This window comes from Panthera onca, chromosome B2 (assembly GCF_046562875.1).
Source record: "Panthera onca isolate mPanOnc1 chromosome B2, mPanOnc1 haplotype 2, whole genome shotgun sequence".
In the NCBI taxonomy this organism is placed as follows: Eukaryota; Metazoa; Chordata; class Mammalia; order Carnivora; family Felidae; genus Panthera; species Panthera onca.
In genome coordinates, this window is record NC_138343.1 from 51,350,954 (window position 1) to 51,377,660 (window position 26,707).

The following is a 26,707-nucleotide window of genomic DNA, read 5'->3' on the forward strand; positions in this document are numbered from 1 at the left end:
TCAGGCAGACAGTGCGGGAACCACTGGTCTGGCTACAATGAAGGATGCATGTGAGGTAAGAGTTAGACATTGAAATGTTAATTCACTTAAGGTTAGGGCTTCCTGTAGACCAGAAAGAAATTTCACAATAGATATTTACTTCTGTCTTGCGTAACAAACAAACAAACAAAATAGTTGCGAGGTTGCCAGTCCTGACCTCTATTTGGGGCTCCTTCTGCCATTCTATCATCCCCAATGTAAAGCGGTAAGGGCCTAGTATGGCTCCAGAGATCCAGCCATCACACCCAAATTATAGAGAACATGATGGAGACTGAAATCAAGAAGGAAATGCCACACTTTTTAAAAGAGATTTACTTGTAATTACATTTCATTGGCCATAGCTTAGTCACATGGCCACACCTACCCATAAGGAAGGCTGCAGAATATAATCTTTAAACTAGGCAGCAATGTATATGGCTAAAAAAACTTTTTAAATTACAAATGAGGAAGACAATAATTATAGTTGAGGAAGACATATTTTCCTTCAGATGATGGAAACGATTGAGATAAAATAATCAAAAGGCTAAACTATGGTGTCTTGAAAGTGATGGTGGCAGTAAAACATTTCTAGAATTTATGGAGAAGGAATTATTTTATGTATGTGTATGGAATGTCAAAATATTTTGGATGTATTCAATTGGACATTAATATTAATAATCAATCGTCTAACATGCCAAGTCTTTTCTCTGTCCCAGGAACTATGTCAAATGCTTTATATCTGTTGTATTACTTAATGGAGGCAATGGGGTAAATTTTTTACATGATCCATTACAAATGAGGGAATGAAGATTTTGAGAAATTAAGAAAACGGATCAAGGTCATGCAACTTGTAAATGGCAGAGCCAGGACTCAAACCCTTGTTTGTCAAGCTCCCCAGTCCAACTACTTGCTTGTATTAGAGCCAGCTTGTATTAGAGCCAGCAAGTGAAACCCCAAAGAGAGGAAACTGAAGCTGGGGGGAGAGAGAGAAGTGGGAGTGAACTTGGAGAGCCAACTAGCTCTCTGGAGTGTTGAAAGGACAGAATACAGGACAACCATCAGGGAGGAGAGAACTCAGGCCAAGGAGAAGAGGCATTAGGTGCTGAGTCTTTGAGCTCTTTCTCTTGGAGGACGAAGGGTAGGAGAAGCAAAGGAGTGACTGGAGAAGAACCAGGGCAAGGAGTGCTCAGAGAAGGCCAAGAGAAAAATTCTCTTAATGTTGAAAAGAGCCAACAATGTGTATACCACAGATATTCAGAAAAAAGTCAATGATTTGAGAAGCAAGAGGTCATTCATTGATTATCTTTAAGATTATCTGTAAGAGGGGGCACTGGGTGGCTCAGTTAGTTAAGGGCTTGACTTTCGCTCAGGTTTATGGTTCGTGGGTTTGAATACCATATTGGGCTCTGTGCAGACAGCTCAGAACCTGGAGCCTGGTTCAGATTCTGTGTCTCCCTCTCTCTCTGCCCCTCCCCCACTCACGCTCTGCCTTTCTCTCTCTCTCTCTCTCAAAAAAGTAAACATTAAAAAAAGAGTGTTTTAAGTGGGATGCAAGAATGGGTGGAGGAAGGTTGGAAATAATGAATGACTGTTTAAACATCCATGGTCACCCTATTGTTAGTACTACCTGATAACAACACTTAATATTTATAGAATGCTTACTCTCTGCCAGCTACTGTTCCCAGGGTTTACGAATTCATGTAACCACAGCCCTGTGAGGCAACTATTCTCATTATTCCTATTTTACAGATGAGAAAATTGAGGCAGCAAGAAGTTACATAATCTTTCTGGCTGCAAGCTCATGGTTACTACTCTAGAAAGGCCAAAGGTTTCTATCAAAAGTAATGAATTGGCAAAAGGCCACAGGTTATTATTTTTTTTCATGTTTATTTTCAAAGGAAACGTTAAGTGTACTTAGTGATTATTCATTTTTCTTTCCTCAAAAAAAAAAAAAAAACTGTTTTGTAAAGGAAGCAGTTTTGCTTTATTTTTTCTGATGTCAGTCTCTAAAGGAAAATATTTTTAAAAATAATTTTAGTGAAATTTGAAATCCTAAGGGAAAACATGTTGTATTTTTCTAGTAAGCCTATTGAGAGAATTGAAATGATACATTATGGACCTTAGTAAATGTCTTCAGAAAGAAAGGGGGCATTCTATCTTTACAGGAAAACATTTTAGTAACTGTGCACTGGAACAATGATTTTTTTGTGTGTCTCAAATTCCTCTATGCCTACGGACTGCTCAACTGAATGTCATTAGAACCTTTAGAACTTATTTTTGCATAGTTTGAAGCTTTACGCGTCTCCTACACAGTCACATGTTTATTTGAAAAAAAAAAAGTATGTATACATATCTGTGCATAATACAGTATGGGTGGCGTCTCAGGAGCTAAGACTCACAGATCGTCACCTGCTCAGCGTCCCTAACCCTTTTCAGGTAACCAGACTTGTTCACGTCAATACGTGCTTTCAAAAGACTGAGAAGTGATTCCGAAGTATTTTTGCCAGCAACACTGTAGTTAGATTTTTGGATAAAATAATACTGTGATATCAACAAACAAAGACTCTTGAAAAGGGATTCTGTGTAGAATGTGTTGATAATTAGAGCAGGCAGATCTGAAGGGAATAGGTTTGCCTTTCTATGTAGACTTGCCAATTAACAAAATCATAAGTAAAGATAGTTTCATTGTCTACAGAGATGTAAACTATAAAGGCAAAAAAAATTGATCAGAAAAAATAAAAGTACTGATTTTAATGAAAAGTACTTTGGAGTATATATTCAGCAGTAATAATTTTATGAAACTTAAAAATGATGATTATGTAACTGGCATTATTGGTTTTAAATATATAACTAATGTTAGATTGCTAGTTACTTTGTGCAACTGAATATTACACCATACAACTACTACAATAACTAGTTGTTATTGGGATTTTATCAGATGGTTGGTATCATGTTGGAAATATTCCATGTATAGTTTTAGTTAATTATCACAAAATCCCTAAGAGTTAGATAATCTAGCTTCTTTATGGAAATGAGGGGGCTATTTTTCATTGTAAATTTTTTAATAGTCTTTTTTAATCTGTTGGCAAATTTGGTAAGTAGGTAAAGTGCTTTTTTTATGTAAGAAGGTTGTTATTTCAGTTTCCTTTTCACAATGTATAAAATACCTTTAAATGATCTATGTTAGTGACTTGAAATTTTTCCTTCTTATATCCTGCGTATTTTTCCATCACACACTGTGACAAGTAAATAAGAAAGAGTTTTTTCTTCATGTTATCTTCTCTACTACCTCTTAATATCTCAACTTTGAGATGGTAGCCATTTCTGACCTAGGAAGGTTCCTATCATCTAATGGGGTTTAGTCAGAGAAGTGACAGTGGAAGGTTAAATTTCAGTTGCATTACCATTAAGTAATGTGAGTCATGGGGAGAAAAACTTTGTGTTCTGTCTTCTATTTCTTTATACTTGACCCATAGCACCTTTATTTCTTACCTCTTACTTTTGTGAGGGTAAGCATATACTATTAATTAATTCTTTCAACAATTACATAATAGTACCTGCCAAATGTTAAGCACCAGGGATGCACTGGTGATCCAAGACCTCATTAACTCCTGTCTTCGTGGAAGACTGCATAGGAGCATGGGGCCCAGGACATCTCTCATCTCGTGGGAATACATTGTAGTCATCAACTGCTTTTCCCTTGGTTGAAAATTACTAAGTGTCAACCCTGAAATCAAAAGGAAAGACTATCCTAATATAATTTGACTCATATGCAACTCTTCACCCACTAAATTAATTTTCTACAAATGCATATGCACCTTCTTTCAAGATAATCCTTAAGTCTCTAAGTGGCGATTGATTCTGGAGGCTATGGAGCTAATTTTGGGTCTATTAACTTGCTTGTTGACTGTTGTGTAACTCCTGATGAAGCTGGTTTTGAGCATTTGTGGGCAAGCCACAGGGTTTGTAGAATATCTTTAGGATGATGGTAGACGAGGGTCAAGATGGTTAAAATCCAGCTTTGTGTATTGTTTTGGAGTTAAGGGGAGGAGGAGGACAAGACTGTGCAAGTAAATGTGATAGTATTATGACACTTGCATCACTTAGAAATCTTTGTTAAACCTCATCCATTTTATCTATCCTAAAAAGACAGAAAGAAATCATACACATTGTGTGTCTCCTGTGTGGAGAGCCATACACTAGGGTTGTAACGTGTCATCTCATTTTCCATTCACTCTGAGATTTGGATGCTTTCATCATTCCTATTTTATAGATGAAAAAACTGAAGTACCTTATATAATATCATCGGTTAATTATAGGTAGATTTATTATTTGAATCTGATTCTGGCTCCAAACTCTATTGTTTCTATTAGTAGAATTAATCAATTCTAATAAGTTAGTAGCTCAAACATTGTTTTAGATGTTTTTGAAGATAACTATTGTCTAATAAATATATTGAAATACTTATCATAAACACAATTTGCCATATTTAAATATTCAACAATATTTTTCTGTGTCCATATTTTACTATCCATATTGAAATTTATGTAGCTTTAGCACTTATACCGATGACAATATAATTGTATTTTCTGGTGATATCTCATTTCCATTTTAAAGTTATGTTGCAAAGTAAGTATGAATTGCTTTTATTGTTAGAACTGACATAGACATCGTAAGAGAATAACAGCTATGAAAGGCAGAAAAGTCAGAGTATGTAGCCACATTTGGAGAATGAATACTGGAGGCTTGGAGAAAATGTTCACCGTTGCCCAGTTCTTCTGGGTAGAAACGATGTTAAAAACACAATCCTTGCTGGCTACTGGATTGTAATGTCCTGTCCTATCGCCTTCCTTATGACTTTTCTATGAACGAGTGTTTCTAAGGTAAGGCTGGCAGAGCAGTCAGCAAATAAGAGTCAATATTACCCTGGGTTCTAGCCAGGCAGACCCAAGTTCAAATCCAGCTGCATCACGTGCTGGGTTGAGCAAATAACTTAATCTCCCTTAGTCTCATTTTTCTTGTCTAATGGACATAATAATTCTTTTTCTGGTTTGCCATGGGAAATACGAGCGATGGTGTATATTAAGTGTCAAGAGCAGCATCACATCAAACTTGTTCAGTGGTATTTACATGTATTGGAGGAAGGATAAAAATGTGTACTCAGGATGAGTGGGTGAAGTGTGTGAGGTAGCCAAGGTGACAGTCCATGGCTGCCAGGGGTGGGAGGGGAAATCTGGACCAGAGATACTTTTCCCTATTTTTCTTCATGCGCCCTGGTCCTTCATACACCCTGATAATGCTGATTCCTTCCATGTGCTCCTAAAACAGTCACAGTTATTTTTTTAAAGTTTGTTTGTTTATTTATTTATTTATTTATTTATTTATGTATGTATGTATGTATGTATGTATGTATGTTGAGAGAGAGAGAGAGAGAGAGAGAGAGAGGCAGGCAGAGTGAGAGGGAGAGAGAGAATCCCAAGCAAGCTGTGTGCTGTCAGCATGGAGCCTGAGGTGGGGTTCGATCTCATGAATTCTGAGATCGTGACCTGAACTGAAATCAAGAGTCAGATGCTTAACTGACTGAGCCACCCAGGCTCCCCAAAACAGTCACAGCTTTGACATCCAGTGTGGGTTGCTATTTTTATACGTGCTCTATCTTCAAAGCAACAAAATTATCCAGTGATTTGGATAAGTTGACTCTTATTTCTCTATGGGTCCTGACACTGTATGTTCCTTGAAGACAGAAATCTGTCTTGCTTTCTGTAAATCTTCCATACAACTATCATGAATGCACATAATAATTTTAATTGTTTAATGGACATTTATTGATCCCCTCTTATGTGTTAGGCACTACATTAGATACTTTGGGTACAGCAAGGAACAAAATAGAAAATTCCCATTGTCATGGTGCTTATGTTTCAAATGAGGAATCGGATACTAAAGAATTCACTATATAATCCTGTAATTTTAATAGCAGCAAATGCCATGGAAAAGTACAAGTTGCTAAGAAAGCGTGCAACAGGAGGCTGTATCTAAACTCCGCAGTCAGGAAAGGAGTCTTTAGGTAGTGATTTTATGAAGTATATTGTGTTTCAGAAATTGTGTGGCCCTCATGATGCAAATTAGAATGATTCATCTTGGAATCTCTGAGTTTCCTTGGACTCAGTGTGGTACAGAGTGGTTAACTAGGGAGGAGATTGCTAGAGAGTGTTCCAAGCAAAGTCGGGAGCACCGGTCAGTCACCATGCTCCATTTTTTCAAAGATAATACAATAAGCCCTTCATATCACCCCTACCCTCAACCAGTGCCCAATTTCTATTTACAAAAAAGGAGGAACAACTTTCTGAACACATGAATTGACAAATTTCCTGTATATCATATTATATCATGCCACTTTAACCTCACAACAGTACTGAGGTATTATATCTCAATATTGCAAATAAGTAGGCCGATTATGTTTGGTTTGCCCACAATAGTCCCATTTATGCCTGTTGTCCTAAAGTAATTACTAATAATGCCCTCCCCCTTACCCTTCAGGCTCAAGGGAGTCCCACTTTGTGTGATAAGTTCTATGGTCATAAATAAATGAAGGTCAGGAAGATCAAGGATCTACTTTGGGTCACATAGCTAGTAAGTGGGGAGGGGGATACCACACCAGTACTCTTACTTAAAGCTCATGTTCTCACTACTGTATTGCAAATACAATTAGTTCTACACTTACATTGTTCTCTGTTTTATTCTTCCAATCAGTGGTAGGTAGCCCACGACAAAACTAACAAGAAACTGGCTGACATCTTTGTGCAGTGATTCTGCTAAGAGTCATGTATTTCTATAGAGTTTATAGGAGAGGAAATGATGTATCAAGATAAAATATAAAATACGAGTAGTAAGTTGTAGTTATTGTTGTGATGTGCTTGTCTTTATACTTGTATTAAGCCTATTCTTTACATTGCTCAAGTATGAGAAAGCTAACTTAAAAAGCTGGGGTGCCTGGGTGGCTTAGTTGGTTGAGCCTCTGACTCTTGATTTTGGCTCATGTCATGATCCCTGGGTCGTGGGATTGAGCTCTGCCTCGGGCGTGGAGCCTGCTTAAGATTCTTTCTCTCCCTCTCCCTGTGCCCCTCCCCTGAGCATATGCACACGCATGCTGTCTTTCTCTTTCAAAAAAATTCAGTTGCTTCTGAAAGTCAACATGTGGCTCTAATGACAAAACATTGGTAATTGATCTTTTCTCCAACAAGATACCCTGTGGGTGGTGAGGGGGGTGCAGCCCGTGACTTGCCCTGGTGGGTAGCGCCTAACTGTAAAGATCGTAGAGTTTTTAAAATAATCAATCAAATCCTTTTATGGTTGAGCCATTTTAATAACACTTTGGAACACAGTTTTCCTCACTGTCTAAACTGAGGAATACAGATAAAATTTTCATCTGTAGCATATGATGAAGGCTTTTGAGAGCATTCTTCATACATAAAGATACTTGAAACATGGAATGCTATTGCTTCCTCTTTTATTTTAAATGAAAATGTGTATAAATCAAATTATACTAACAGTCATATTAAAAACAAATATTACTTTGTCATGTTCTTTATGAAATTATAATGTAAACTGTAAAGATGCTGGTGTCACTCTCTGCACTTAGAAATAAGATTTTATGGGGGCGCCTGGGTGGCGCAGTCGGTTAAGCGTCCGACTTCAGCCAGGTCACGATCTCACGGTCCGTGAGTTCGAGCCCCGCGTCAGGCTCTGGGCTGATGGCTCGGAGCCTGGAGCCTGTTTCCGATTCTGTGTCTCCCTCTCTCTCTGCCCCTCCCCCGTTCATGCTCTGTCTCTCTCTGTCCCAAAAATAAATAAAAAACGTTGAAAAAAAAAAAATTAAAAAAAAAAAAAAAAAAAAAAAGAAATAAGATTTTATGAGCTATATTCTGAGTCAAAATTTGTTTCTCTTATGATGTACACAGAAATGATTCACTATGGAATCTCTGAGTGTATCTATTAAACAATATGTCTTATCTCTAAATGTTTACCTCACAGTTTGTTAGTGCTTCTTTGAATATATTTTGAGACCTTCTGGTCAATTCGTCATTTATTTAATTCATATTCCTGTGCCCCTGAATGTTGCTAGTGAAGTAGGTGGGTTTGGCATAGGTGGGTTTATAGTTGGTAGACCTGGAATATATACAGTGCCTTTTGTTTCTTTCTTTGTAACTCAGAGATCATCTGCTGATATCCATCTAGCTCATTGTGTTCTCCTTCCAGATCAGGAGTAGCACTTCATGTAGTAACTATGTGGAAACTCTTTTTTGTTTGTTTGTTTGCCCAAACTACCTTCTTTTTATAGATTTATTAACTATCACAGCAGAAAGAAGTCTGTATGGATTGTCCAGTTCAGTAGTTCATGCTATGAGTGGGATGTTGGTATATGTCAGGCGAGGAAGAGGTTCTGTGGCCAAATAAATGTGAGAAGCTATGGGCTAAACCAAGCTTCAAAGGCCTCTCGATTGTGAGACTCCTTCTAAAGGAAGATATGGAATATACCAATTCCTAAATTTATTTTACCACAGAACCCCTTTGTTACCCTTCATCTTCAAGGCTGGTATTCTAAAGAAGGGGCATCAGGCAATACTAATTGGGGGTCTTATTTTATAAGGAAATTGTCCCTGAGAAGTTAAGTGACTTACCCAAGACCTCACAGCTATTTGGTGGAAAATGTGAGATCAGAACCTATTTTGTCTGCTTCTGACCTGACTTTGGTCAATCCATTGCTTTGAACATCCTGCCGTCTTCTGTTACAGATATTTGTATGTAAGAGTCATGGGGAGGCAGCTGGCTGAAATTATCTCCATCTTGCTTCTTCCTTTAGCCCCTAAACCTTTGGTTCTCAGTAAGGACCTGTGAATACCAGCAACAACCGTTCCAGTGGAACTGAGAAACTTGAGGAGATTGGGCTGATTCTGTTTACTTTTGGACAGCTGATTCCAAGTTTACCAGAATTATTATCCTTCTCATTAGAAGAAAAGTGTAAGAAATGTCCACAAATAAAGAGATCACTTTCAGTCAATAAGTTTATTGGAAAAAATATCTATTGAATGCTTATGAGTGCCCCCATACTATTCTAGCTGCTAGGAAAATAATAGTGATCAAAGCAAAAATCCTTGCTCTCATGGAGTTTAAAATCCAATAATGAAATCAGATAATGAGGAAGCATTAAAAGCTGGTTAGTGCTCTGGAGAAAAATAACATGGGCTAACAGGGACAGAGAGTGCTAGCAAGACCTTAGAATTGGGGTGGTAATTTATTACAGAGATTAGTGAGGAATGTTTTACAGTTTAACTAATGTTTGAGGAGAGACATGAAGAAGTGAAGGAACTCATGAGCTTGGGAAAAACATCCCAGGGAATGGGATTAGTGTGCTCTAGGAATGCAGGGAAATCACTGCAGATAGACATGAGGGAGCAAGCTGAGTGTAGTAGTCGCCAGATCACGTTGGCTGTAGGCCATTACAAGGATACTGGCTTATCCTCTGGGTGACAAAGGAAGCCATTGGAGGGTATTGCATAGAAAAGCGGCATGGTCTGACTTCTGTTTTAAAGGCTCAGTCTTGCTCCCGTGTGGACAATAACTACAGGGAGGTGTGGCAACAGATTAGGTTCCCAGGAAGCAGACTCTGAGGTGGAGAGTAGCATGCAGGAAGTTTACCACACCTGTGGGAGTGGGAAGGCAGCAAGATTAGGCAGGGAGAGAATTGGGTTGCAAGGCAGACTGAACAAAAGCTTAACTGACCTCGTAAGATCGCTCTTTAGAGTTGCCCTAAATTGGAACGAGAGTGGCAGGCCTTTATATGGGTGTATCAAGTAGCCATTGGATGCAGGCTGCCCCGGAGAAGGGGGGAGTGGCTTTGAGCAAGGGGGAGTGGCTTTGGGCAAGACGCTTTATTCAACTGAGAGCAACACTTGGAGAGGACAGACAGCTGAGCACTGTTTCAGCACCTCCAGCAGCTGGGGAATAGTCCTTCAGCCTGAAGGGAGGCCTAGATGGTTTATCAGAGCATCCCTACAGGAGGCAAAGAGGAAGCAGGGGAGATTAGTTAGGAGGAAGTGATTTGGAAAGGAGATGATGGTAGGTTCTGTTACTAGGATGTTAGAAATAGAAGTAGGGTTCTGGATTTATTTTGAAGGGAGATATACTGATAAATTGGTGGTGGGGGATTATGAGAAATCAAGAATATCAGAATATTCACCAATACTGATATATTGATGGGGGATAATGAGCAACCAAGAAAAGTGATGTAAGCTTATCATTTTTAGCCTAAGCAATGAGAAATAGGAATAGCTATATGCTGAGGCAGGGAAAACTTGGGGGCTGTGGCGGGCAACAGTTTCAGGAGAAAAACAAATAATTCAGTTTCAGATGTCCATGAGATATCCTAGTGAAGATGTTAGCTGGATAGATGAGGGTATTACCCAGAGAAGCCATTCAGGCTGGGGATACAAATCTGGAACAAACCTTATTTAAGCTACAGAACTGGATGAAATTATCCAAGGAGTGACTTCTGGGCTACTTCAAAGCTTAAGGGTAGAATAGCACAAAGCAGACAGGGGAGTGTTTTAGGGGATGGGAACAGGACTAAAAGGAGATGGTGTGCCCGAAGCCAAGTCAAGAAAGTGATTCAACAAGGGGAGAGTGGTGACCAAACTCTTATTCCTGTTGGATAAATGTTTCTTATCATTGTCTCTTTTCCCTTCAAATTCTGCCATGTGTAAGGCCTATTCATTTTGTCTGAATATTTAACTATGTCACAGTCTTACTTAGGTGCTAGGTTTTCCTCAATACTTTGAAGCTCCTAGTGTATTTGAATTAAGGAGGGCTACTAGTATCCTATTAACTAAGAGTATAAACCCCAAAGAGGAGAGAATCTATGAGTGCGGTAGTACAAGGAATAGATGCAATCCAGATGAGACCAATACAAATGCTTGATATAGATGGAGCCAAACTTAGGCTGTGATGGAATCTCACATATTTTTTATATAACTTTTTTAATGTTTATTTATTTTTTGAGACAGAGACAGAGCATGGGTGGGGGAGGGGCAGAGAGAGAAGGAGACACAAAATCCAAAGCAGGCTCCAGGTTCTGAGCTGTCAGCACAGAGCCTGACATGGGGCTCGACCCCATGGACAGTGGGATCGTTATCTGAGCCGGATTTGGATGCTCAACCAACTGAGTTACCCGGGCTCTCCAGAAACTCACATATTTTTGATGAGAGGTCAGAATTCCCTTTAAATATAAGACACTCAGTTCTGAGTCTGTGAATTGGGATGGCCCTGATTAGCATCCCTGGAATCACCTATTGCCCTGGAGACAGGAATCCAAACCCCTGGTGATTCCCATTTGTGGAGGAAAAATTCCACCCACAGCTAAAACAGAATAAGTGTCCTCGTATTGATCACCAGAAATAGGAAGTAAGAGTGCAGAAGTTAAGAGTGAAATCTCCCTGGGAATGGCTTGACACCACTTTCCCATACAGTCTATATTCAGCCCATCGCCTTGCACTGTCCTCAGACCTCCCTCATGGCCCGTGTAACTTGTGTCTCTTCATAGGACTGTAACACATGTTGAGAATAGAGTCCAAATCTTCTCTATCTTCATGTCCCTCAGAGCTTAGAATAGTCTCTGTACTCAATAGATATTTATTAAGATAAATAAATGGGTTTCTACTACCTTCTTTTATCAAGCACAGAGCATAGGAACAGACAAATGGGTGTCTAGCCTTGGCAACTAGATCTGTTTAATCCCATGCTTCTTGGAAAACTTTTGTGTGCTAATATACTTTCCCCTCAAATTTGTTTCCCATATCAAGAAGAGGGACTATTTATTCCATATTACTTATTTTAAAAGCAATACCTGAAGAGTCTTTTGCCTGGAAGTTACTGTAGTAATATCTGTTTAATAAGAAGGTGAAAGGTGTCCTAATTCAGCCATCAATAATGCCAAAACTTAAAGAGAAGTTGGAAACTGTTGCAAACTTTGACAAACTTTATTTACTTTTGGAAAAACATTATTCAATGGAGTATTTTTTCTGCAGTGGAAGAGAGGTCATTAAAAAGTGTGTGTTTATACAACAAGATGGAGAAGTAAACATGTATGTTTATGTGATGCACAACTGGCTTAACCTAACTGAATAAATGCTTATATAGAGCTGTGAAAAAAAAGTTTGTATTTATAAATGCTTCAGGGTTTTGGGAAACCCTAATTGACATTCGTATACATAGGAAAGTGGTTGTAATTGGAGAATAGACTCTCTCCTCCTCCCCACCCTTCCATCCTGTGTAAGTAACTTACATGCTTTTCATCATCCAAGACTGGGGCCTGTTTTTTGAACCATGACATTATTTTCTATTCAAATGAGGATGGTTTCTATAGAAATTGTCCTAAATACATGTGCTCTTTGAGGCTATATGTAGTTACTAACCAGATGGCTAAAGCATGCTGCTAGAATGCATGACCATTATGTTTTTTTAACTAACAATTATTACTTCTATCAATATAACAAATAGTCTGTAACACCAACAATTATTAATAAAACAAGAGAAAGAAAATGACTAGAGAAAAGTTGCCAAGGAGACACAGAGCAAAATAGCAAAATAATGGGTGAATTTAATTGGTTCTCACGTTGTAAAATGATTCAAGGAAGAGTTTAAATAGGGCAAAAGATAAGGGCTAAAATATTTATTTCCTCTTCCAAAGTTGACTTGCCAACATGTGTAAGTATTGCTTTAGTTGGGGGAGGGAATGAGAGAGAAAAGACCAGAAGGTGGACAGAATGAGGTATGGGAGAAGAGCTTCATAGTTGTTTGAGTCTGCTTGGCATGGACAGATCGAAATATTGACAAGGGACTGGACTGCTACTTCCCCTTGGGGAACCACTCACTGGAACTGAGGTGTGTGGCCTTTAGGGTTTATATTATTTCACCTTCATCCTCGCCAGAACCCTGTGAGATAAGTACTCTTCTTATCCACATTTCACAGGTGAAAGGACTGCCTTTGAGAGGTCCCCCTGGGTCCCATAGCCAGTGAATGACTGACTCTAGGATTTCATCCTTTATGAATAGACTTGCTGCTTACTGCTGTTCTGATAGGTGCCTTCATTCAAGCTTTTATCTCTGCTTTGAAGTAACTGTTATTCTATCCCACATTCCTAAGCCCCCACTCCCCAATGCTTCTAAGTGTGGCCCCAATGCCACTTTATCCTTGAATTAGTCCATGTGGCTGTGATCTCCCCTCCCTCCAAAAGTTTCTCCAAGTCTCTGCTACTCAAAGTGTCATGAACAAGCAGTGAAACATCAACTGGGAGCTTGTTAGAAATAGAGAATCTGGGGCCCATCCCTGATGTCCTCAAGCTCTCTAGGTGGTTTATGTGTAAAGCTTGAGAACTCCAATATGGAACTTCTCTTCTCTTCTCTTCTCTTCTCTTCTCTTCTCTTCTCTTCTCTTCTCTTCTCTTCCCTCCCCTCCCCTCCCTCCCCTCCCCTCCCTTTCCCTTCCCTTCCCATCCCATCCCTTCCCTTCTCCTCTCTTCTGTTCTTTTTTGCTTTGTATTTCTATTATTTGTATATCTGTTTTATATTCTTAATTGGACTGTAAGCTCTTTGAGGGCAGGAGAGTGTTATGTTTTCTTTTGAGTATCCATAATTATACTTGGCATAGAGGAACACATAAATTTGTTTAGTGACATAACAGCGCTTTTATTCGGAAATTTAGATAACTTTCTAGGTCAAAAAGTTCTATGTTATTTGGAAGAATTTTTGCCAGTGTGCTAGTAGAATCACTTTTGGCAATTACCTTACTTGTAATGTTTCCAAAAATTCAGGCTTTTTTGTTTGTTTTGTGTTTTTTAGAACCTTTTTTGAATGTTTGTTTTTGAGGGAAAGAGCCCACAATCAAGTGGGGGAAGGGCAGAGAAAGAGGGAGACAGAGGGTCTAAAGCAGGCTCCAAGCTCTCAGAGCAGAGCCTGATGCATGGTTCAAACTCACAAACTATGAGACCATGTGCCCCTTCAGACTTTTGATAAGGTTAAAAATTAAGAGATATAATCCAGATCTCGAAAATAAAATCTTCATTGCTTTCCATAGCCTTTGGTCTATAATCAGCCCTTGGGCCACACCACCTTTCATTGCCAAAGCACAAACGTAGGTTTGTGCTTTCATTGCCAAATCCAAACAGATTTGGAGAAAAATCAATATATAAAAAATATAGAACTACTGAAATCTGAAGACTCCAATCAGTTTCGTGTGTGAAGTTTTGTCTGCAGTCAGGACACTCAGCATCTTCCAGGAACCTTGGAATGGAATTTTTTCCCCACAAATATTTGATTCCAAGTTTTATTCTAGAGCTGATTTGATTAATAGCAGAACTTCAGTCACTACAGATGCTCCCGCTGCTTGCATTTACATGCCCACGGCCGATCATATTATTGATTTTTTTGAAATGATCACTGTGTGTTGTGTCGTTCTTTATTTAGACACAGTGTTTGCATGTATTTGTGTCTCTAAATGTTCTCAGTGCGTGTGACCACCTGGTTCCTGAGATTGGCAGATGCTTGGGCCCTTCAATCAGCTTCTCATCGCGGCACAATCTGGCTTCTTTCTTCTTTTTGCAGAATATGTAATTGGAATACTTGCGTGACAAGAAAAGAGGGCAAACACATATAGGTGGCATTTTTTTTTTTTTTAATTTCTACTGGCTCCATTTCAGCAGTCGGTATGACCTCTCATGAAGTGCCAAATCTAAAAATTGTCTAAACATAAATCTACTCTTGGGAGCTGACAGGATTCTTCAATTCAGGGAGGATTCCACTTTACCTCTTTTTAGAATTTTTTTTTCCCTGTGTGAGTGTGTGTTGTTTTAGTGAGAGGCTCCCTTCCCACACCTCAGTCATCGGTTTGCTCACTCCCTTGTGTGATGAATCAATGCTTCCAGAACAGGGGCTTCCGAGGGACTGCGAGAACAATTACTTCCAAATGAACTCGTGCGTCTTAGCAGGGAGCATTCAGACCACACCCCAGGTAAAAGGAAGTCTTTCCTTAATGTTTTCAGGAACTTTTAAAGGCTGTGCACTTCGTTGTTTGCTGCAAGAGGGCTTGAGGGAGAGCTGCCTGGGTATAGATAAATTTGACTGTATGTCAAAATGAAATGTTATCTACAGTTCGTGGAAGGGGCCAGCAGATAAAAGCGAACTGCTCACTGGCCAACCAAAAAAATGCTCAGGACTGCCCTTGGCATAGTGTTGAAGCTGACACCCAGGGATGCCTCTGCTCAACAGGAGGCTGGTGGACATCTGTGAGTGTGGGTGTTGACATGGGAAGGAAGAGAACTTTTAGGGAAATTGTAGACAGGAAGGCATTGCAGCCTGAAACTGAGCAACAGAGCACTTAACCTGCGTGGTGTGGGAAAACACAATTTCCTAAGTTCCTATTCGCCTGTCCGGGGAGAAGGGGACAGTCTCAAGAGATGTCGAGTGCTTGAAACCATTTTTAGGGCGAGTTTAATCCTTCTGGGTCTAATTCTATTATTAAGGTAGTTTCCCAAGAACAAGAACTAAGATACGTTTTTAAATGGCATTGGCAACTGAAAGTGTTAACTGGCATTTAACAAGTGCAGTGGTATTAACGTGCATCTGTTTCTGCTTTGTGTGGAAAATGATTTTTCATCACCATAGCGATTCATTTCTGGGCTCCCTGGAACTTGGCCACCGTGTACAGGAAACAGAAAAAAAAATTTTTTTTCTTCTTTTCTGAACCGGGGATTCAGCAGTCTATCAACTAACACGTGGCTCTACATCTAAATGTTACATAGTATAATTTCACATCCTTTTCCAACCTAAATTCTGTACAAAAAAAAATTTGTACATCATTGGTTAGATAAGAGGATGCTAGGTAATAGCGATGAAAAGAGCCCCATGCTAACACTGTACTCCCAGCTTAAAAGCAGATACCGAACCATTGCCCTTTTTGTGGTTGTGCTTCTGAGGATATGTGTGCAGACGGGAATTTATCCCTGATCTTTTTCTCCAACAGTAACCTTGGAAGATGAATACGTCTTTAGCCCTATTAGATTTTCCCTTTTATGTTATTCTTGAATGACATCATGTATTGGTTCAACTAAAATTAAAAAAAAAAAAAAAAAGTTGTTCTCCTATACTGGGAAAGACATTTTATGTAGGATATGGCTGTGTCTGTAGGAAAATATGGCAATAAAATAGAAGGAATAATTTTATTTTGCTGTTGCTTTCATGTGGTTATGCTTAGAAATTCATAGGAATTTTTTTATTTTCATAGGAATAATTTTATTTTAATAATTATTTCATAGAAATAATTTTTATTTCATAGGAATAATTTTATTTTGCTGTTGCTTTCATGTGGTTATGCTTAGAAATTCATTTGAGGGCATTGTATTAAAAGCACACCTTATGCACTGAAACGTTAGTGTTCACTCATACTTTGTTTCCATTTTATTCACTAAAATTATAGCTATTACCCTTTAAAAAGTCTATAATTTATGGGGTATCAACAGTAGAGATCTATTTGTATTTTGGAGATTTAAGTGGGATTGCATTGTACAAATTGTACAAGGCTGGAGAAATGAATTTTCGTCATTATGTGTGTTTTAGAAGGCAAAATCACTTACTGTTAGTAATGGTTGTATGTATTTCATACTCATGGGGCACTTAATATTGAACCCTTTCATACTTTGGTATTTCAATTTCATGGGGATAGAACATAAGACAGACTTGTAGTCATCATGTGGGGAGATGATGGGCCTATAGAACCTGGGGATAAGTTCACAGTTTCACTTCTTTTTTGACTCCTAAAGCACTGTCTTTATTTCCTACCCACATGAAATTCTGCGATGAATTATCTGAACTACCTCTAATGATTTTGTTGCTAAAACCGCTATCTATCATGATATTTATGAGATTAGTCATGTAAAGAAGCCTTCCTAGAAAATAATCTATCTAGTAAGTGTGTCATATTGTTGTTGCTGATAAGACTAATGGGCTTCCCAAATCTCACAAGGGATCTAATGTTCCTCACTACAGAGGAGAGCATTGATTTATTATTTTCAGATGATTAGCTGCAACCTGGCAATTTTGACATGACTGCAATGAAGGAATAATGACAACTATCTTTAAAGGCATAAAAGAAGGTTAAAGAGTGAGAGATGGTTCAGAAAGGTTTGTCTGTGTGTTTTATATTCCCTAAAGAATTGTTTCTAGAAGGCATGGCTGTTTTAGTATTTTTAGTTATCAGAAAGCTGTACCCTATAATAAACTGGCCTACAGTTAGTTCATTAGACATATAACGTGGGTGAAATCTCCTTTAAGGATATCCACTTCTCTTTCTTTGATTACATACTCACAAAGAAAATACCTATTAATAATCTAGTGTGTCAGATAGCCTGATCCAGGTACCTCCTGACCCCAGGCTCACTGAGTGCCATCATGCTCTCAGTCTCTCTGTCCAGTCCAGTCTTGTCATCCATGGTGGCTTTCATTTTCACCAGAATGACTTTGTCAACCTTCTTGTCTCATAGTTACTTGAGCTTCCCAATCTCAGTGCCTTTTCTGTTTTTTTTTTTTTCTTCTGAGATACTCAGTATCAAGGTCAAAGCCTTAGACCACATAATCGTCCAGAATTACCATACATCTAAATCTTAAACTCTCACATACCATACTCTAACCCCAAGTCATTCTCCCCAACACTCACCATGTTATCAAATCTGGTCTCTGAGTGTCAGAGACCACTGGTCCCCTGAATTTGAGGGTTCCTCTTCTGTACCTCTCCAAACTTCACTCCATGGTGTTCGCTTGCTCTACTCTCACTAGAGCCCTCAATTTCCTCACGTTCACAACATCCTTTTGCCAAAACTGCTTCTGAACACCAGCTCTGTAAGTGCTACCATTGTTTTTTTCTGTTCCTGTGAGGGGTAGTTTGACACATCCCTGGAGAAGATATCAAATGTCCAAGCAAATTGCTTCACTACTACGGGCCCTCGGCATATTCTGTCTCTACTTTTGTTTATAGTCAGGCATCTTTCTTATTGCTGTCAATGACATTCTAGTCTTTTCTGTTTTCCTTAAAATCCCCTGTCAATTTTTCTAGTTCTTCCTTAGCTGCTTGATAACTTAGAGTTCCAACTCTGGAGGCTTCAACCTTGGACCTCTTCTTTTCCTATTTGTGCTTACTACCTTGGTGATCTCTTCTGGTATTGTGGTTTTAAATACCATGTACAAGTTAACAATCCTAATAATTTTATCTTTAGCACAGACTTTCCTCTAAACTTGACTTCCATACCCACAATTCCTGTATTGGCATATTACATGGATCTGTATTTGGCATATTACATTTGATCTTTATTCTCAGACTAGCTTCACCTGTTGTTTTCCCCATTTTAGTGAATAAAATCTAATTTCTTGTGGTTATTCAGGTCAAAAATTTTGTACATGTCTTGATTCTTATCTATCTTTTATATCCCACATCTAATTTTTAAGATAATTCTAAGTTTTCCTTTGAAATCTAGCCAGAACCAAGGTACCTAGGAGGCTCAGTCGGTTGAACATCTGACTTTGGCTTAGGTCATGATCTCACAATTCCTGAGTTTGAGCCCCAGGTGGACTTGTTGCTGATAGCACAGATCCCACTTCAGATCTTCTGTCCCTCTCTCTCTCTGTGCCTGCCCCACTCATGCTCTCTCAAAAATAAATAAAACGTTACAAAAAATTAAAAAAAACTAAAATATAGTCAGACTCTTAACATTTCTTATTGTGATTACTGCAACAACCCAAGTTCAACCTACCATTTTCTCTCCCATGGGTTACTGCCATAGCCTTATAGCCAGTCTTCATAGCTTCTGCCTATTGAAAGTAATATATATTTTACATATTTATTTTGTTTACTTCTTTCTCCACAAGAGTGTGAACTCTATTAGTGTGCTCACCATTACATCGCCAACACCTAGAGTGATGTCTTAGCATTTAGTAGACATTTAATAAGACCTTGTTGAAAAATTGAAAGTAAGTAGAAGGCATAATACTCAAGTGAGGGTTGATTTTAGTAGGATCATAGTGGCAGGACTGAAGGCCACTCGAAAGACAAGGATGTGGGTGGGTGAGTAGATGTAGTGATGGGGACCTTGGAAATTCTTGTCTGACTGCTCTAGTTATCTCAGTGAAATAAGAAACCAAGTCATCGGGTCAGAGTTAGACCATGGAAGAAGATATTGAGGGTGTGAAAAAAGGAGAGGGTGTGAGTTTTCTAGGCAAGTGGGAGAGTGAATGGACTATAGAACTATAATATGTTTATAGAGCAACATTGAAGGGCCTGCTTGAGGCTCAGAGTCATAAATTTGAAGTGAAACTGGTAAGCACAGTTGTGTGATTTCTTCCAATTACATACCTTTGTGGTGAAGGGGTAGATTAGGTAGCAGATTAGATTTATTTTTTTTAAAATTTTTTTTTTTTCAACGTTTTTTATTTATTTTTGGGACAGAGAGAGACAGAGCATGAACGGGGGAGGGGCAGAGAGAGAGGGAGACACAGAATCGGAAACAGGCTCCAGGCTCCGAGCCATCAGCCCAGAGCCTGACGCGGGGCTCGAACTCACAGACCGCGAGATCGTGACCTGGCTGAAGTCGGACGCTTAACCGACTGCGCCACCCAGGCGCCCCATTAGTAGCAGATTAGATTTAGTGAGGACTGTGATTTGTCCAAATGGGAAGGATGATGTGAGAGAGGGAAGGGCACTTGAGGAGTATGCATGGGGTAAACGCAGTCACTGAGGCTGGCTAAAATAAAAAAAGAAGTATGGGAAAACATAATGTTGGAGGGATCAGTAGATTTTCCTTCTGGTGGGGTCTGAGAAATGTTGCAGCTGGTGTATGAGAGGGAGGTGTGGAAAGAAAAGAAGTGGAGATCAGAGAATGGAAAATGTGACGTTACAGAGGGCTGGTGGCTATTGGTTGAGGCTAGGGATTGAGGGGCAAGAAGGAGCAGAGGCCAGGTCAACACAATATGAGGAAAATTACCCATGGGCTATGATACTGGGTATTAAGCAAAGCATAGTGTTAAAGGGAGTGGAATTGAGCCACAAACTAAATCTTCAAAGAAAGAAGAGCTTGCTTAATTTGGGTGTGGGCAGATGACAGTGAAGATGAGAGGTCATGAGTGGTATAGACTCTTGACATGAGATTCACATCTGGAAGTTTCTAGGTAGGAGGAAAGAAGAATGGTCTGGAAGTAGTAAAGGGGAGTGAGGAGGACACTCTTGTACTTCCAGGTCCAGTGTGAGGGAAAATAGCAACCATTGAACAAGCTTCTTAGAGACAGAGCCCTTCAGAGGAAGCAGTGGTTTGATTAGAGTGAGGATTGAGAAGAGCTTAAGGACATGGGAGATTGTATGATGGCTGACTGAATTTCAGAATGTGTGTGGTAGAAATACTTCATGAATTGGGATGGGGCACAGATGGGAAAAGAATGAGGGGGTGTGCATAGCACACAGGAATTGTGGGATGACTCCAGCCTGGGTTCCTCATAGGGGCTGACATGGATGGGGTTAAAGGGAAGGCCACAATGAAGCCTGAGAGGTCCAAGGCACAGAAAGTAGGCACAGTTTAAAGGGAGAGGAAAGTGAGGGTCCTGCCGGGGTGTATCATATTTCTTGTGACAGAGGCATGGAGGTAGCCGAGGGGCAGTGTTACTCTGATTAGATGAGGTTGATTTTACCATCAGTGTTGATTATGCCACCTTTCTGCTTCCACCACTGCACCACATTCGTGAGATTTTCTGTATCTTCATTCATTTTCTCTGGACTCAAAGGAGGCCATGTTCCTTCTCCCATTCTCTTAACATATTTTGCCTGCTTCCTCCAGGATCTTGTTTTGCTTTCCTTCTCTTCTGGCTCCTTTTCCAAGTCTACAGACATGTTCAGGTCCACCCTATTACATGCCAGCAGAGGCACCTCTTTGACTCTTCTTCCCTCACTAACTCCTCTCAACCTCCCTCTTTACTCTTTATCCAGATTTCTAGAAAGAGAAATTTACAGCTGCATCTTCTCTTTTTCCCTTTCATTTAGTCCTCAATCTATTGCTCTTGGTTTTCTGTGCTTGTCACTAGTCACATGTCTTTTAAAACCAGAGTTATTGGGGGCACCTAGGTGGGTGTGCGTCTGACTTCGGCTTGGGTCATGATCTTGCAGTTCATGAATTCAAGCCCCTCATTGGGCTCTCTGCTGTCAGCACAGAGCCCACTTCAGATCCTCTGCCCCTCCACTGCTTGCACTCTCTCAAAAATAAATAAAATGTGGAACAAAAACCCAGAGTTATCTATCTAAAATTCTAATGTGACTACTTCATTTCCCAATCTACGGTGCTGTAATTGTTCTTTGTTGTCAATCAGACAGAATCCAAGTTTGATATGTACCCCCCACTGCTGCTGCCCTTCCATGATTTCAGTCATCTGGTTTTCTTAGCCTGGGATATCCTTATCTTCCTCTTCCCTGGGACCAAATTTCAGGTGTTGCCTTTTACAGAGCTTCCTAGATTGGGTAGACAGGCACCGCTCAACACTTTTCCCTTAGTGGTTTGTGCATCCCCTTTTTTCTTCTTGTGTGTGGTCTACTGACTATTTCTTATTCATTATGGCATCCCTAGCTCCTTGAGTTCCTGCCACACAACAAATAGTAAACACAATCATTCTGGTGCAGCCACTCTGGGGAACAATATAGAGGTTCCTCAGAAAACTAAAGATAGAACTACCCTACAATCCAGCAATTGCACTATTAGATATTTACCCAAAGGATACAAAAATACAGATTTGAAGGGATACATGCACCCTAATGTTACAGCAGCATTATCAACAATAGCCACATTATGGAGAAAGCCCAAATGTCCATTGACTGATGAATTGATAAAGAAAATGTGACACACACACACACACACACACACACACACACACAATGGAATATTACTCAGCCATCTAAAAGAATGAAATCTTGCCATTTGCAATAACATGGATGGAACTAGAATGTATTATGCTAAGCAAAATAAGTCAATCAGAGAAACACAAATACCATATAATTTCACTCATATGTGGATATTAAGAAACAACTGAAGGTTGATGGAGGGGAAGTGGTGGGGAGATGGGCTAGATGGGTGATGGGTGCTAAGGATGGCATTTGTGATGAGCACTGGGTGTTGTCTGTAAATGATGAATCCCTGAAAACTACTTCTAAAACCAATATAGTACTGTATGTTAACTAAAATTTAAATAAATTAAAAAAATAAACACAATCATTCTTGAATTATTAAAGCATGAATGAAAGAGAAAGTGTGTCCTCAAGGAGAGACATTGGTGTTCTAATCGCTAAAAAAGCATTCTTTCAATTTTAAATCCAGTTTTTAGTATTCTCATTAGTGATACATGTTGGAAGTTTCTTGCATGGTTGTGATTATGAGTCAAATTGAAACTGCTAACCCGGGGTTAAATGAATAAAAATCAATTTTGAAACAGACTAGATGCTGTGTTTGTGATGATCCTACTGAGGTAGAAGTGCCCTATAATATTCCAAAAGACCACCTAGCCAATCTACTGTTTTGTTGCCATCCCCCTACAACAGAATCTTTCTGGGGTTGTACTGCTTTCTCTGATAAATGGAATCATAAAAAAAAGGGGGGGGATCTGATCCACTGTGACTGTTTTTATAGCTGTTTTTTTTTTGGCAACCATACACATGACCACAGGATAATAGGCAATTTATCAAAATAACTGAGATAAATATCATGGGGTATAGAAAATAAAGTCAAGATAAACCTTTGACAGGACTGAAGGTCTAATTTATTACATGTCTCATAGGTCTCTTCTGGTGATTCTGAAGCCAAACCTCTGATCTTCACGTTTGTTCCCACTGTCAGAAGACTACCAACCCACTCTAAGTTGGCTGACACCTCTAAATTCCTTGTTAAAATTCCTGAGGAACCAAGTGATAAGAATCCAGAAACTGTAAATAGGGTAGGATTACTTTTATTCCTTTTTTTTTATATTAAGCAACTTTATATTAAACATTCAATTGTCCATAATAATGACTTGGAAATTTGTATGAATGTTTATTTCCTTTGCATAAAGTGAGATGTCTGTGAAATGTAAGGTTGACTAAAAATATAAGTGTGTAATAGAAACTGAAACATTATCATACCCCTGCTTCTCTCTAATACACTATTCTCAACTCATGAGTTGACACCCTGTTCTTTGCTATTCACATGACACATTCTGCCTCCTGGCATTTTCCCTTCTCCCAAACATGTCTTAAAATAATAAAAACAAAATTTCCCAAGAAGTTTGAATTTATCTTGATAGAAAATACAAAATAAAATGGTGAGACATTATTGTTTTACATGCAATAAATCAGCAAAATTTAAAAAGTGTCATATCCAGTACTGGGACAGTTGTGAAGGTATTGGCATGCTCATGCTTTGCAGCTAGCTCTATGAATTTATACAACTTTGGTGGAAAGCCCTTATCCATAGTTTTAAAACTGTCATAATTTTCAATAACTAACTCTTAGAAATGTAGTTAGCCTGGTGGCCTGGCTAGTTAGCCTGTAGTTAGCCTGGGTGGCTAGTTAGCCTGTAGTTAGCCTATAGTTAGCCTGACCTGTAGTTAGCCTGGGTGGCTCAATTGCTTGAGCATCTGGCTCTTGGTTTCGGCTCAGGTCATGATCTCACAGTTCATGAGCTTGATCCCTTCATTGGGTTCTGAGCTGACAGTGCAAAGCCTGGTTGGGATTCTCTCTCTTCCTCTCTCTATCTGCCCATCCCTGGCTTGCTCTCTCTCTCTCTCTCTCTCTCTCAAAAAGTAAATAAATAAACATAAAAAAAAGAAATATATTTTAAGGAAATAGTACAAAGGCAGAAAAATGTCATTTAGGAAAACAATTAGGGAAAAATAAAAATAGTCTAATAGCTAATAATCAGAAAAAAAATTAAGAATATGATAATAAATTACTTTTACAAGGTTATAATTATAGTGATTATGTAATTCCATGGAAAGTATTAACTTTATAATAGTAAGCAACAACATAGGTTATAAAATTGTATTTATACACTGATTATGCTTATCCAAAATGAGACCAAAACTGGAAATAAAATTAAAACAGACAAAAAAACCCTGATAATGACTTGTGTTAGCACAATGACAGTTTGGCTAAAAAACCCTTTCTCTTTAAAAAATATATTTAAGGGGTGTCTGGGTGGCTCAGTTGGTTAAGTGTTCAACTCTTGATCTCACCTCAGGTCTTGATCTCAGGGTCCTGATTTCAAGCCCTGTGTTGGGCTCCATGATGGGTGTGGAACCTACTTAAAAAAATGTATTTTAATACTGTCTTATTATGAATAAAATGTGACTGGGGGATTTTGTGGTGTTCTTGATTCACTAAAAAGGGGCAAAATAATCTGATTCACCTTGGGTGTATGAAAACATCTTATCTAGAAAGCTATAAATATATCTGTGATCCTGAGATTTTTCAATGCTACTGCCTTATTTCAAAGACTATTAAGGCCACATTATTTCATGGAGATCCTACACACAACAATTGGAATGTCCAGGAAATTTCTCTCTAAGAGTTCTCAAATATGTACACACACATACACACATAGTTATGGGATCCTTTGTTATAGGTGCTATGAGCATATGAGATGACTGTGGACATATATATTAATCTTGGTTGCAAACTTCCAGAGCTTCCTGAGACATTGATATTTATTTGCTGATTGCACTGAAATGCACACAACTATATCTTTAGAATATTCAAGATTTTTCTTCCTATTTTTTAAATAGTTCAATATTATAATAGGGCAGGCTAAATAACCCCTTGATAATTTATATATTCAACCACTGTTTACTGAACTCATTATGTGTTTGGTGCAGTGGATTCTGAATTAATAAAGTCAACTCCTGTAACTCATTATTGGGAAGGCATACAATAAACAAAGTGAAAAGCATATAATGAAATCTCAGATAATGATAAAGCTGTACAAAAGTACATCAAACTAAAGGAATAGAGAATGATGGACTCTGGGGAAGGGAATTATTTTAGATCACTAATAAGGTTTTCGAAGACTGGTTCAATTTTTGCCATCTTTTTAGTTATTGTTACTTTTTATAATAAGCAATCTGTCTCTGAATCCTTAATTTTCTTAAAAGTTTATTTATTGTGGTAGAGAGAACGAACAGGGGAGGAGCAGAGAGAGAGAGGGAGAGAGAATCTCAAGCAGGCTCTGCACTGTCAGCATGGAGCCCACCTTGGGGCTCAATCCCACAAACCGTGAGATCATGACCTGAGCTGACAATCAAGAGTCAGATGCTTAACTGTCTGAGCCACCCAGGCACTCCTGAATCCTTTTACATTTAATTTAAACTTCTTTCTAATTTGGGTTTTTATTATTGTATAGCATTATAATTTAATATATGAAATGACCATTGTCAGAGAAATCCTAATCAGAAGCAATTTATGTTTATCTTGACTAAATTATCATCAGCTGAGAAGTGTACAGTGGGTATATAAAATCACCTTTTTAGTTATATATAATCAGTAGTTTGACTTCTATTTTTACACATATGATATATATGCATATAATAGCACGTTAAGTTTACCACCACAGTTGAAATTTCATTTATTTTAGTTTATTTAGTGTCTTCTTTATTATTTTTTATTCTGCAGTAATTTTAGACCTAAAGAAATGTTGCAAAGAAAAGGATAGTGACCACAGCATGGTTATCAAAGCCAAGAAAATAAACGTTGGGTCTCTTAAATACAATCTTAATGTACAGTACAGCTATCATTTTAAAAAAGATGCTTGATAGTTTGATAAAGCTATCATACTTTGGTCTTGTAAACCCTCTCTGTACTCATAAAAAAATTGGATGGGAAAAGATTAGAATTACAAAATAAAACAGTGGTGAAAAATACTTTGTACTAAAAATACTTTTTTTTTCCTGGTGTCTGATTCTTGAGTTCCTCCCAATTAGTTTAGATTGTTTTGTTTGAATACCTACGCATTTTGTTCTAGTTTTATTTTTCCTCTCAGACTTTCAGAGAGATTTGTACTATTTCAGGAACTTTCAGTGGGGTTTCCTTTCTCTCTGACTTATACAGGTTTTGCCTGACCATTAACTAAACACTTGACCAACGCCCATTTGTTTCATGAATGCCTTCATGGGAAACATTGCTATCTCTATTTCTTTTTAAGAAATTATATCATGATTTATTTTAAAGCAGGTTTACTTGATATTGATTCTGAGCTTGAAGTTGTTTGGGCTTGGACTAGGACAGACAACCGGGCTTGTAAAAGTAAGCCATTAACTTCAGGGGTGCCTGGGTGGCTCAGTTGATTAAGTGTCAACTTAATCGACTTCAGCTTGGGTCATGATCTCATGGTTTGTGGCTCAAGCCCCGCACTGGGCTCTGTGCTGACAACTCAGAGCCTGGAATCTCCTTCAGATTATGTATCTACCTCTCGGCCCCTCCTGAGTTTGTGCTCTGTCTCTGTCTCTCTCTCTCAAAAATAAAAATAAACATTAAATTTTTTTTTTGAAAAAAAGTAAGCCATTAATTTCAATCCAGTCTCTCCTAAGTCAACCTGAT

The 26,707-nt window shown here is 38.6% G+C and overlaps 1 protein-coding gene across 12 annotated transcripts in view; it reads left to right on the forward strand.

The window, feature by feature from the left end:
• MLIP (muscular LMNA interacting protein) overlaps nt 1–26,707 on the forward strand; it is a 248,873-nt gene that overhangs the window by 90,230 nt on the left and 131,936 nt on the right. For 6 of the 12 annotated variants that reach the window (XM_060615772.2, XM_078447017.2, XM_078447012.2 and 3 more), the window contains exons 1-2: nt 14,950–15,079; nt 22,921–23,076. In XM_060615772.2, the coding sequence (XP_060471755.2) occupies nt 14,984–15,079; nt 22,921–23,076 (252 nt within the window). In that variant the 5' untranslated portion in view covers nt 14,950–14,983. Of the gene's footprint in view, nt 1–14,949; nt 15,080–22,920; nt 23,077–26,707 lie in introns of those variants that run through there. The other 6 variants (XM_078447014.1, XM_078447018.1, XM_078447020.2 and 3 more) reach the window with 3 other exon arrangements.